Source organism: Nerophis lumbriciformis, linkage group LG27 (assembly GCF_033978685.3).
Source record: "Nerophis lumbriciformis linkage group LG27, RoL_Nlum_v2.1, whole genome shotgun sequence".
Taxonomy (NCBI): domain Eukaryota; kingdom Metazoa; phylum Chordata; class Actinopteri; order Syngnathiformes; family Syngnathidae; genus Nerophis; species Nerophis lumbriciformis.
This window is the reverse complement of record NC_084574.2, coordinates 22,967,501-22,982,314: the sequence shown is the minus strand read 5'-3', so window position 1 is coordinate 22,982,314 and position 14,814 is coordinate 22,967,501. Positions and strand designations below refer to the sequence as shown.

The 14,814-nt window shown below is 37.2% G+C and overlaps 1 protein-coding gene across 1 annotated transcript in view; it reads left to right on the top strand.

Moving 5' to 3' along the window:
- Positions 1-567: 567 nt before the first annotated feature.
- dctd (dCMP deaminase) overlaps positions 568-14,814 on the top strand; it is a 26,838-nt gene continuing 12,591 nt past the window's right edge. The window contains exons 1-3 of the mRNA XM_061988362.1: positions 568-738; positions 866-971; positions 14,668-14,803. Coding sequence (XP_061844346.1) covers positions 710-738; positions 866-971; positions 14,668-14,803 — 271 coding nt within the window. The 5' untranslated portion in view covers positions 568-709. The remainder of the gene's footprint in view (positions 739-865; positions 972-14,667; positions 14,804-14,814) is intronic.

The window sequence follows — 14,814 nt, the reverse complement described above, 5'->3', positions numbered from 1 at the left end:
AAAATACGTTTCTTAGTTTGAACATTAAATATCTTGTCTTTGCTGTCTATTTAATTGAATATAAGTTGAAAAAGATTTGCCAATCATTGTATTCTGTTTTTATTTACGATTAACACAACGTGCCAACTTCACTGGTTTTGGGTTTTGTATAAAATAAGTAAATATGTTAAAAACAATCGGTTAAAAGTATGATTTATATAAATGTGAGTATAACAAAACAGAATTGTAAATATTTTGTTTCTTTAATGTCATTTATAATAATAATAAAAAAAGACTTGGGTACCGCAGCAATTCTTTCGATTAACCACTAGATGGCTGTATTAGAACGACAACGTAATAAATACATTGTCCCCATCGCAGACTGTCAGGCACTGCTTTAATGCGTTACGTATCAAACAAATAAAAGTCACTCATCTATTTTGCTCTTTGGTAAGTATACAGTGTTATACTATCTATTATATCTCCAAACAACAAGATTTTGTCTAAACAAATGTTATAACAGGATTCAGATTATGGCCTGTAGAAGTAAAATCGAGAAAAGGCAACAGGGGCGGACGTTCTTAATTCAAGGCGGGAGATGTCTTCCGGGTTAGTGTAGTTGGACATGTGTGTTTATTCTATACACAATTCTGTAAACGTCTGAATAGTCATAGTTGTTTTTCAACAGCGTTCAAACGTCATATATCAGCAAAAAGCTGTTTTAAACACCATGGAAGACACGACTGGCCCTTGTAATAGGTAAGTTATATTTTGGTTCACAACAGCTACACTCTTTGGAAAGCATCAAAGGGACAAGCGGTAGGAAATGGATGGACGGCATTTTTCACATGCTTCCAATGGCGTCATGATGTTTAAATGTGTGCAGCATTATCACAACAACTAAGAAGAGGGACGACTACCTGGAGTGGCCTGACTACTTCATGGCTGTGGCCTTCTTGTCAGCACAGAGGAGCAAAGATCCCAGCTCACAGGTATTTTTATTTCAATGTTACTTTTTCCAACTAGTCTGCATTCCGTACTCTCTTACTACTCCAGTTTGTTCACTTAATTCGGCTCCCAGGACCGCAGAGTGGAATGTCAGGTTACTTCTCAATTTGCATGTTGAAGATTTTTCGAGCTGAATGTCCTCAGGTCAGCCAATGGTTTTAATTGTTGTATTGTATTTTTCTAGAGCAGTGGTTCTCAACTTTTTTTCAGTGATGTACCCCCTGTGAACATTTTTTTTAATTCAAGTACCCCCTAATCAGAGCAAAACATTTTTTGTTGAAAAAAAGAGATAAAGAAGTAAAATACAGCAGTATGTCATCAGTTTCTGATTTATTAAATTGTATAACTCCTGAGGGAACTCTCCTGAAGGAATCAATAAAGTACTATCTATCTATCTATCTATCTATCTATCTATCTATCTATCTAACAGTGCAAAATATTGCTCATTTGTTGTGGTCTTTCTTGAACTATTTGGAAAAAAAGATATACAAATAACTAAAAACTTGTTGAAAAATAAACAAGTGATTCAATTATAAATAAAGATTTCTACACATAGAAGTAATCATCAACTTAAAGTGCCCTCTTTGGGGATTGTAACAGAGATCCATCTGGATTCAGGAACTTAATTCTAAACATTTCTTCACAAAAAAAGAAATCTTTAACATCAATATTTATGGAACATGTCCACCAAAAATCTAGCTGTCAACACTGAATATTGCATTGTTGCATTTCTTTTCACAGTTCTTTTTGACAGACATTTTAGTGAGAAACCTGAGCTTGTGCTTCACTGAGTTTATGAACATACATTCATATTTTGTTGAAGTATTATTCAATAAATATATTTATAAAGGATTTTTGAACTGTTGCTATTTTTAGAATATTTAAAAAAAATCTCACGTACCCCTTGGCATACCTTCAAGTACCCCCAAGGGTACGCGTACCCCCATTTGAAAACCACTGTTCTAGAGCATTATTGTATCAACCAAACTCAGTAGTTTTACCTTATTTCAATGACGGCATGTGTAAGGTTTCCCACAGAACTGCAATCAATCTATGGCCGGCATAATTCATGCAATTGCTCTGCCATATGGACACCAAAAAAGCAATTGTTAATGCACCACCATGTAGGAACAGAAACGACATATGTTGTGTAAGGCCATGTCTACACGAACACAGATACTTAATAAATGCATACTTATCTCTTCGTTTAGGCCTAATGTCCACACGTAGACGCATACTTTTGTCTTTAAAAACGCAGACTTTTACAAACGCTGTCCAAAGTGTAGAGATCCAAAACTCTCGGCGGAGCGTATGCGTGCACACGGCACAAACGGAGACTTGTGATGACGTCACGGTCAACGTCCCTTCTAAGGTGCGCGCCTGCGCAATTGCGCACTGCTCAAGCGTCCTCTGCGCACAGCAAATATATGCCGCGCACCAAATCAAATCCCATCTGAATTCTAAACAAAATAAACACATTTATTCTGTGTAATTTTGCAATGCAACTCTGAGTGACAGTGACAACAAGCGGCCCTAACGGTGTTCGTCCACACCGTTCAATTGAACACCGTTAAATTATTGTAACGTCTATCGAGATGCTTCGAGGACAGGAATTATATCGATCACTTTATTGAGCAAAACTGTTTATATTCGGCCATAACCCCACCAAAAACATGAGTAAAAAACTTCTATCTCGAAAAACCAGTCATTTTCTGCCGTCCAAACCAGGCCAAAACCAACTTGTCATCTGTCACCAGCACGCATACCACTAAGCCACTGGTGCGTTTATGGCCACACAAAAAGTCGGACAACTCAAACACCACACAATGTTATACTATGACTCCTCAGTCATACGTGTGCTTATTCTACTGTCATTTATTATTCATGTTAATTTATTGATATTAATCATGGAATGCTGTTACTAGAGAAAGTTACAGAAATGCACACTTCATCCTATGCTTACATTTCATTGTGCAACATGAGGATGTTTAAGGGGAACTAAATGTGATCTCTGAAAGGGGCACAAATGATTTCCAAAGCAGGACCCCCACCCAGACACATTGTACAATACTAATCCATAGCTTATGAAAAACAAGATTTCTTTTATTTTCATTACAAGTGGGCCAAATCACTAATATTACAAAATAATCTCATGAAAATGACTCCTCTCATTTGAGTGTTATTATAAAAGATTGGTTTGAGACAGGTGTGCTGCTGGTATTGCCACGTGTGATGTTGCTCACATGTGCTCCACTGAATGCTCAGGGAGTTTTTGTGTTTGCTCGCACACATGAACAATTAGAGGGAACTTTGGTCACGGTTGTGTGCTGTCATTTCCAAGCTCAACAACACTGCCTTGCTGCCTTTAAACACACTATAATAGGACTTACTGTATGTTTGAACGTAAACATGCTGCTCTTTTCACTCAACATCAATAAAAGACACGTCAAAATGGGCTTAGCGACACTCCCGCCACCGCAAATGACAGTCAGCTGTTTTGAATACGATGGCTGTGGAACCTCCACCTGATGGGACAACTTTGACAAGCAATACTTTTTTTCTCTGTGTCGTATGAAAGGTGCAACATTATCTTGTGTTTTTAGTCCTTATTTAACAACAAATCATGAAGTTAACTTACGTGTCTTGCTTCCATTTTTGTAGATGGAGCCAGGCCCGACCGTGCTCACCCGTAAAAAGTGAGCAAGCAACTAAAAAAAACAACCATAATGTAGCGTCCTCCTTGTAGTGTGTACTGATGTTAAAGACAATATAACTTCATTACACATGCACCGTATCACTATGTCCATGATTAAATTCTTTATAATTCCCTTAAACATGCAAAATGGTTTATTTGGCTCGTTATTGCGTGCTGATTTTAGAAATAGTGTACACTTCACTGCACATGTAATACATCACTATGTTGCTGAACATGTTATAATTCTATGAGTGTTAAGTTTCAGCAGCACAGGTGTGCATTCGCTCTTTAATAATGTTCCCAGGGCCTGTGTACACTCGGGCTGGTTTTAAAGATCATTGTACGTCTAAAGTCGATCAAAACAAACATAACAGGAGGTGTAATGCCACCAAGTAAGATATTGCTGCTTTTTTTTGGGGCTTCTGATTGGACAAAATGTGCATGACAGTAGGTGTGTTTGTGTGTAGACATAGACACTTTTGAAACTACACTTGTGTGAATGGAGTTTGTTTTAACCCCAAATATGTGTTTTTGAAACTGTTCGTGTGGACATAGCCGAAGTAAGCTTAATAACATAGGACTATTTACGGTAGTTTAATACAAAACAAATAACCAGGCGTTTCTGTTAGAATCCTTTGTAATTCTGACTAAAAGTCTCCTTATGACAAAACCCCCACACCCACAAAAAATATTCAGACTTGTTAAACTTGGAGCACACGCTCCTTCAATTTGGAGTAAAGGTTTGCATATGTAAACCCACCTCACGTCACGCCCTCTCCACGCACGATTTCGCCATACCAGGCCAATGCAAAGTGACTCATGGATGCAGCATTTTACAAAGAGACACGGACAGATTTGTAAGGCAATACCGATGTGACTGGTAATGCAATGATTGATTAAGCGTCTAAAACAAAACAAATTGTACATACCATAAATAAATGTAAGACAGCAGAATTTTTCTTTATAGACAAATCTTTATTCACTTGCTTTGCATGCGGCACCAGAATCTATTACAAACATGTAAAACTAGTGAGCATCATGGATGATGCCAGTCACCCTCTGCATACTGTTATCAGTAGCCAGAGGAGCATGTTCAGTGCTAGACTGCTCATCCCAAGTGCAGGACTAATAGACTCATAAACTGTTTTGTCCCACACGCCATCAGACTGTACAACTCATGACAGGGGATGCAAAACAATAACATATACCCCCATTATTTATTATTTACTTTTTACTTTTTAAATTATATCTCAACTCTGTACACTGCCGCTGGAATTTTTATTTTCCTGAAGGAATCAATAAAGATCTATCCATCTATCTATCTATCTATCATCTATCTATCTTCCCTTCACCACTTAACATGTATATGGTAAATGGGTTATACTTGTATAGCGCTTTTCAACGTGTGTTGCCTACCATGTCTCCAAATTGAGACTCTGTACATGTTTTAAAAAAGTCAAAAGATGAGATTTTCAAATGTGTTCAAAGGAAAAGAGATCATCCAGTCAAGAATAAATCATCACCCACTCAATAAATACCGGTAGTTGAGAATTAAAATGCATCAGGATTTAAAAAGTGAAATGTTTAATGGGTACTTATACTGTTTCTTCAATTTTACTGGTGTAATTCTGCATGCAAATGTGTGAATCTGTGATCTGTAGTCAATTTGATCCCTTGGTCTGTGATCAATTGCATTTGTCTCCACCCAAATATCGAAGAGAATGCTAGTTTTCGTCATTATTCCAAATTGCACAAGAGCCCTTCTGCTTCATCTTATTCTCGGGCAATTGGTAATAGGTGTGTTGTGAAGCAGAGTTATGCATACCGCCACACTTCCATTACTTGTTTATGAGCGAGGAAAAACCCGGAAGCGCCAAATTCGCATTTGTGACAGGACAAAATTCAAGTAAATGAATAAATGCAAAACACTAACAGGGTTCGTACGGGTGCTTAAAAACCTTGAAAATGCTTGGATTTTAATGTTGTGTATTCATGGTTTGAAAAATGCTTGAATCTTGGGTGAAGTGCTTGGAAATGTTCATTATATTTCTCGGCAGTCTGACTCAATAGGCTAATTATAAAATGGAAACAAATAAAATAAGTTTCCCTAAAAATTAAAGCTACACACTTGATCTGTTGGCTTTGCACCAGCCCTTACATTAGGTTGTTGTCATGTATATACGGCTCTGTGTTGCCCCCAAGAGGACAGTGGTGCATCGATCCATCATGCCGGGAGGTTGTCGTTTGAATGAACATTGGATGGAAAATGACAAATACAAACTTTGGATAAAACGTGGACCAAATCCACGTGTAGCCTGCTGCAAAGTATTTTTTATATTTATTTTATTTATTTATTTATTTTAATTAATTTTTTTATTCAAACATAAAATATCACTTATGTTTGCAGAATTTCTTATAAATTTGCACTTTTTTGGACTTGTTTGCACTGTGAAGGTGATATGTAATTTGTAACTTTTTGCACAGTTAATGTGAATGTATTTGAGTTTTTATACAACATGGTTCCATGTATTTTTTGCTCCATTATTTTGGTTGTCTACTTAACTTATCTGGAGATAGGCTCCAGCGCCCCCCGCAACCCCAAAAGGGAATAAGCGGTAGAAAATGGATGGATGGATGGACTTAACTTATCTGACTACCTCAGTTAAAGCAAACAAGTTAACTTTTGTTGTTTTGTTAATTGCATTAAAATGGTTGCATTATTGGACTTGTTTGTACTGTGAAGGTCATGTAATGTATAATTTGTAACCTTTTTCACAACTTAGAGCTGAGTTAATATGAATTATTTTGTAGTTTTTACACAAAGTGGTTGTATGCATTTCTTGCTCTATTATTTTTGTTGTCTACTTAATTTGTCTGGCTACCTCAGTGAAAGCAAAAAAAGTTAACTTTTGTCTTTTTGTTAATTTGTTATCATAGCCACAGTTATAAGGCTAGATATGCTTAATGAAAGGTGACTGAGGTGTTGTGAAACAAACTAAATATTTTCCTTTAATTTATTATCCTTATATTAATGTGAATAGTTTTGTTAATAAATGAGTGAAATTGACATTTTGAGGGTGCGTGTATTTAAATAAATAAATGATAAATGGGTTGTACTTGTATAGCGCTTTTCTACCTTCAAGGTACTCAAAGCGCTTTGACACTACTTCCACATTTACCCATTCACACACACATTCACACACTGATGGAGGGAGCTGCCATGCAAGGCGCTAACCAGCACCCATCAGGAGCAAGGGTGAAGTGTCTTGCTCAGGGCACAACGGACATGACGAGGTTGGTACTAGGTGGGGATTGAACCAGGGACCCTCGGGTTGCGCACGGCCACTCTCCCACTGCGCCACGCCGTCCCTATTTACATCACATTATGCAGTTTACAAGCACAAATACGGTGTGAATCAATCCACGCTGTTCGATGTCATTGAGTGCTGTAAGTAAGGAAAAGAACAAGAAATGTGAAAAACAACACAAATGGAGACACGTTTGCAAACACCAATGACATTGAATAGTCTACACAAACACTGCTTCATTTTCTATGCCCCATTCAGTTAATGATAACTGCTGGTTCATTGTTAAGCTTATGTTTTAGCACATTTTCCGTATTTTTCCAACAGACAGCATTTGGTGACCTCAAACAACAAGGCTATGGATTGATACACACTGGTTTTCACCTTTTGAAGGATACTGGGAAAAAACTGGAAAATTGATCTTGAAGGTCCTTAAAAAGTGCTTGAATTTGGCCATGGAAAAGGTGTACGAACCCTGACTGATGTGTTTGTGTGTGTGGGGGTTTGTGTGGCGCACCCTATGTCTATGCAGACTGGGACGTGGTCTCGCAGAGAGGAGGAACTTCTAGTTAACTTGAAGGGCACAAAACATGACAGATATAAATCCGTAAAAAAAATGTTTAACATCGTAAGAAATAATGAATCGGATTACTATTTAAAATCAATTAATGCAAAGGTAAGTGGTACATTATTAAACCGTTCGATCTGCCGTATTCGCCCTTATGGACCAGGGTTTATCCGTTTTGCAATTCACTTTTGCCCCGTGTGAGCCTCGACTTTAAAGTGAGGGAAAGGAACCACTCCCAGGCTTTTGTCTTGCATGGCTAGAGATAGTGCTAAGGGAAGGTCGGAAGCTGTATACTCTCTTTCATCGTTAAATCTCATGTTTGAGCTAAGGCTGCAGCTAACGATTATTTTTCTATCGATTAATCTATAGATTATTTTTTCGATTAATCGGTTAATCTATAGATTATTTTTTTCGATTAATCTATAGATTATTTTTCCTTTTACCGATTTTTGTTTTTAATTTAAAATGAAGATGAAAAAATAAATGTAGGCCAGTTTTTTCAAAAGGCATGGCTTTTATTTACAAAAAAAAAAGTATGGCCACTCAGTCAACATTGACAACAACATGACAAAATATTCTGTAACAATGTAAACATTTAACAAAATTAAAAGTAGCTTATTTGCTTTTAATGTGCAAATATAAAAGTAAACATCCAGTGCAAATCTTAATATTCTGCAATAGTATAAGCATTTCAAAAGTAAAAGTATTGCTTATTTTGCTTTAAAATGTGCAAAAATAAAGATAAACATCCAATTCAAAAAAGTGCAAAACGGAAATATTCTGTAACAACAGTGTAAACATTTCAACAAAAGTAAAAGTATTGCTTATTTGCTAAAATGTGCAAAAATAAAGATAAACATCCAATACAAAAAAGTGCAAAACATTTCAACAAAAGTAAAACTTTTGCTTATTTTGCTTAATAACACAACAATGATAGTATGATTAAAGTGAAAGTTAATTGTTCGTTTGTACATAGTATACGTAATTGTTAATGTTGTAAAAGGTATTTGCACAACTAATTAACGTTAGCGTTAAAGAGGAGCGCGTCTTTGTAAACACTAAACAGGCACGCCAAACGCTCCTCTCAGAGCGAAACGGTGCTTTAGTTTATGAATTTACAACGCAGATACAAATGACACATTCATGTTTTTGTGTAATGATGACAACGTATACTCACGCGGACGATTGACTAGTTGATGGTGATGGCAAGAACGCTGCCGTTGTGCTGCTATGATAGGCCATTTCCGCTCGACACAGTGTGCATACAACAACATTATTAGCAGAGGTGGGTAGAGTAGCCAGAAATTGTACTCAAGTAAGAGTACTGTTACTTTAGAGATTTATTACTCAAGTAAAAGTAAGGAGTAGTCACCCAAATATTTACTTGAGTAAAAAGTATGTTGTGAAAAAACTACTCAAGTACTGAGTAACATACACACACATATCATATATATATATATATATATATATATATATATATATATATATATATATATATATATATATATATATATATATATATATGTGTATATATATATATATATACACACACACACACACACACACACACACACATATATATATATATATATATATATATACATACATTGATATATACAGTATATAATTTATATTTATTTATTTTGCCGTTTTTGTTTACATGTTAAAGGTGTTTTAATAATTATACATGCATGTTTAACATATAGATTCCTTTCTTTCATGAAGACAAGAATATAAGTTGGTGTATTACCTGATTCTGATGACTTGCATTGATTGTAATCAGGAAGCAGTGCTGGTACGTCCACGTTTTCAAATGGAGGAGAAAAAAATGTTCCTCCTTTCTGTCTAATACCACATGAAAGTGGTTGTTATTTGGCATCTTATTTGTCCACCTTCCATATTCGTTTTTATACCCTTTACAAGAAATACATTGGCGGCAAACTCCGTAGCTTGCTAGCTTGTTTGCGCTGGCTTTCGGAGACTCTTATTTTGAAAGCGCAGGCGCGATGGAGCGGGACTTTTATTGTGAAGACAGGAACTGTGCAGTCAGTCTTTACGGTTGAAATAAAAAAAGGGTCTTTTTTCCTTCACACTTTTGATTGATTGATTGGAACTTTTATTAGTAGATTGCACAGTACAGTGCATATTCCGTACAATTGACCACTAAATGGTAACACCCGAAGTTAGCTCGGAGCCAGTCAGGTCATGTGACCCCTGGCTCTGTTTGATTGGTCCAACGTCACCAGTGACTGCATCTGATTGGTGGAACGAAGTGAAACGTCACCAGTAAGGCAGGCACTTTGAAGGTCTGTCTGACAGACCAAAACAAACAAAGCGTGCATTAACAGATCGATAAAAATTAGTAGCGAGTAGCGAGCTGAATGTAGATAAAAGTAGCGGAGTAAAAGTAGCGTTTCTTCTTAGGCCGTTTATTGAAATACTCCCACACTTTTGACGACTTTTGGCGTGCTTTTTTCCCCTCGCTCGCACCGCTCGCATCGTCTGCTTTGCGCTCCGCCATGACGGTAGTGTGACGTAAATATGCGACGCGTCGACGAACAAAAATGTCCTCGACGTATTTACGTAACCGATGACGTCGACTATGTCGACGCGTCGTTTCAGCCCTAGTTTGAGCACACTTCATATTCGGTAGTTGGACAGACAAATACAAATGGAAGACAAAAGCAGTGCTCCATTATTGTTTGAGGAGAGTTGGTAAGCAGTGCTACAAGTTAGAACTATTAAATGGTGCACTTCAGCCAGTGAGTAAATATGATTTAATAAAAAGGTAAGGTAATTATTCACACTGTTCGAACTCTTACTGTTGCACTTTGTTTGCATCGTTTTACTTTACTGAGAAAAAACGTGTGGGGGTGTCCGCAGCTTATTTTTATTGGGCCAAAGCTTGTATTTTTTATGATCTATTACAGGCGGCACGGTGAAACAGGGTTTAGTGCGTGTGCCTCACAATAAGAAGGTCCTCTTTCTGTGTGGAGTTTGCATGCTCTCACCGTGACTGCGTGGGTTCCCTATGGGTACTCCGTCTTCCTCCAAAGACATGCACCTGGGGATAGGTTGATTGGCACTAAAACAGTAAATTGGCCCTAGTGTGTGAATGTGAGGGTGAATGTTGTCTATCTGTGTTGGCCCTGCGATGAGCTGGCGACTTGTCCAGGGTGTACCCTGCCTTGCGCCCGAATGCGGCTGGGATTGGCTCCGGCACCCCAGCAACCTCGAGAGGGACAAGCGGTAGAAAATGGAGGGATTATCTATTACACTAATTTGCTCTGTGACCAATAAATTAAAGCTCATATTACTTGTATAACTATTAAACGTTACCTTTATCTTGAATACACAAAATGTATCAATGTTCAGTTCAGTTCAGTTTCAGTTTATTTGGAACATGCATACGATACAATGTAATGCATCACACAATTCTAGTTGTTTCATCACAGCACGTCCGAAAAGGAGTAGGAAGAAGCAGAGCTTATTTAAACTTACCCCTTTTCATACCATCACAATTTTATCCAATTTCCTTGTTCTCTGTAACAGAACAGTGAACAATTAAATAATACATAAATAATATACCATAGTAAGCATCCATCCATCCATCCATCTTCTTCCGCTTATCCGAGGTCGGGTCGCGGGGGCAGCAGCCTAAGCAGGGAAGCCCAGACTTCCCTCTCCCCAGCCACTTCGTCCAGCTCCTCCCGGGGGATCCCGAGGCATTCCCAGGCCAGCCGGGAGACATAGTCTTCCCAACGTGTCCTGGGTCTTCCTCGTGGCCTCCTACCGGTCGGACGTGCCCTAAACAACTCCCTAGGGAGGCGCTCGGGTGGCATCCTGACTAGATGCCCGAACCACCTCATCTGGCTCCTCTCGATGTGGAGGAGCAGCGACTTTACTTTGAGCTCTCCCCGGATAACAGAGCTTCTCACCCTATCTCTAAGGGAGAGCCCCGCCACCCGGCGGAGGAAACTCATTTCGGCCGCTTGTACCCGTGATCTTGTCCTTTCGGTCATAACCCAAAGCTCATGACCATAGGTGAGGATGGGAACGTAGATCGACCGGTAAATTGAGAGCTTTGCCTTCCGGCTCAGCTCCTTCTTCACCACAACGGATCGATACAGCGTCCGCATTACTGAAGTAATAAAGTAACATAGTAAGCATACAAATATTAAATACATAAATAATCTTTGTCTCAAAAAAAATTAAAAGGGGGGGAAGGGTTGAAGATGTTCATCATAATTCTTGTTCTGTGTACTTTGTGAACACTTGTAGTTTGAACAGTCTCTTAAACTGAATCATATTGGTGCTTTGTTTCATTTCTTTGCTTATTCCGTTACATAATTTAATTCCACATACTGATATGCTAAAGGTTTTAAGTGTTGTACGAGTATACAAATGTTTTAAATTTAAATCATCTTTTGTTGAGAAGAATTGTTGTACATTCTTGGGTAGCAGGTTATAGTTTGATTTGTACATAATTTTAGCTGTTTGCAAATGCACCAAATCGTTGAATTTCAATTATTGTGATTTAATAGATAAAGGGTTTGTATGTTCTCTATATCCAACATTATGTATTATTATAACTGATCTTTTTTGTAACACAGTTAGTGAATGAAGCGCACATTTGTAGTTGTTTTTCCATATTTCTACACAATAACTCATATATGGTAACACTAGTGAGCAGTAGAATGTGGCCCATTCATCCATCAACTTTTCTGTATCTGCATTTTTATGCTCATGTCCTACAGTATATAATTATTATTCACTCAAAATAATTGTCTGTACAGACAAAATGATACGCATTTGACAATGATAATCTTGAATAGTTCAAAAGTTCACATGAACTTTTACTCTAATTAGAATTGGCTCACAAAACTGTTTAATCTGAGAATGTATTTTTTATTGTTGTGTCATATTAACCGCAGCTGCCATTTGACACTTGACAGCAGAAGTTGCTATGTTAGCCATGCCAAAGAAATCTGGCACCTTTAATTGCTGCCTGTCTTTAATTGCAGACTTGCGTGATTTCATATGAATATGAAATTGTTATATGGTTACATTCCTCGTCTTATTGTTGCATCCCCACACCATACGCAACTTTTTGGTCCTGTTTTGAGTGTAGCCTTTACAGAGATTGGTCCAGTTCTGCCTTACAATAAGAAGACGTAGCAGGATCAATCAATGTTCAAAAGATACAGATCTCTCTGGACTGTCTTTTTTTAAACCAACTTACAACAAATCTAGCGACTTTTTCTTGTCTAAATGGACATTTTTGGAGCTCTATAGCTGTAATCAACGAGCAGCAGGTCACAGTAAAATACACCCCCGCCCCCACTCCCATCTTAAGACATTAGCCACATGGGAAAGTTAATTGGTATTTGTAAAAACATTTTTCTCTCACATTTTTGCTCAATTTGTGTCTACCACATTGAGAAAAATTGCATGGACATGTGTCATGGCACGGCGGATGATAATGTCTAGGGATGTAACGATAAACGGTATGATGATAAACCGTGGTAAAACTTCCCAGAGTTAATATTACCGTTTTCAATAAAATGTTTCGTAAAACCGTGATTGATAACACTTTGATCAACTCAAAGTGCTCATTTATTAGAGAAGCAAGCACTAGCTTAAATGCTATCATTAAAAAACAACATTCCCCAATCTAAACTTGTATAAACACGTTACTGTTTAAAAGCAACCAAGATATTCAATTGTACACATTAAACCTACAGGTTATACTCTCTTAGAATAGAGTGATCAAACGATACTCGAAGCGATACGGCAACTGGAAGTGAATTTGCGTGACGTCACACAAACAAGACGTGACGCACGCAACACTTTTTTTTTCTATGTTAAAAAAAAAACCCAACTAATATTCTTAAAAATTAAAATGAAAGGAGTAAACATATTTAAACACTCACATAAAAACAATATGACTCCTAAGTAGCCAGAACAATGTTTTTATATAACATAGTTCTTCTGCCAAGAAAGTATATTGTCTGCCTATTTGTTTATTGTAGTGAATTTGATTAATATAAGTGTATATAAGTACTTTTTAAGCACATTCAACTCGGGATGTAACGATATGAAATTTTAATGTATGATTATTGTGACACAAATGATCACAATTATCAATATTATCGCGGTATTGTTGAATGTGCTCAAAGAGCACTCATACACAAACATACAAAAACAAATTATTTTTTTATAACTAAAATAAGTAGACACACCATATACTTTCTTGGCAGAATAAACATTAAATATTGTTCTGGCTTCATAAAGGCCCTTATTATTTGTATTTTGAGTGTTTGAATGTTTCTCTTCTTCTGTTTTATTTGTAAACGTTTTTGGAGGGGTTTTTTAATAAATGCAAATTGGGTGGTCACAATGCTTCACTTCCGGTTATTGATTGGAGTATGATATTTTTCAATGGGGAACAACTTTAACTTGTCTTGCATTGTATTGTTTAAAATAGCTTGCAAGCTGAAGCTACTTTGTCCATAATTTTGTCACAGTCTGGCTATCAATCAAGGTTTTTCGATCATTTTAATTTAAAGCGGTAATACTAACCGTCGGGAGTTTTACAAGGGTTATTATTTATTCCGCTTATGGTTACTTCCCTACATTCAACGGTACCTTGATAATCATGATACTTTTGGTGACAAACCGTTACATCCCAAATGATATCACCTACCCACCCTTGAAAATGTTTGCGGGTTGGTGATCATGCTGCGGGTTTTAACTGGGGATCATTTTGAAGTCTTTCTTTAGATGTCTGTTATAAAAAGTGGCAGATCATTAAAGTGTGCATGTGCAGCAAACGTAAGAAGATGATGAATTCAGATGTGTAAAGTAAATCTGAACAGCCGATATGGGCATTTACATCTACGGTACTATATGATTTGCCTGAGAAGCTGGACAGGACAAAAAAAAAAAAGATGTGTCATATCCTATGTTGTTTAGTTTGCTTGAACAAAATGTGAAGAAAGGGCAAGTGAGTTGACAACTTTTGCACTTAAATGATGGCAAAAAAGTGTGGGTGTGATAACATGCTTACATTTATAACAATAATAATCATGATGTTTCATCTGTAAATACAGGTAGGTGCTTGCATTGTGAACCCAGAGAATAAAATTGTTGGTATAGGCTACAATGGAATGCCCAATGGTTGCGATGATAACCAGTTGCCATGGGCTCGATCGGCTGACAACCGTCTGGACACTAAATATCCTTATGGTGAGAATGTA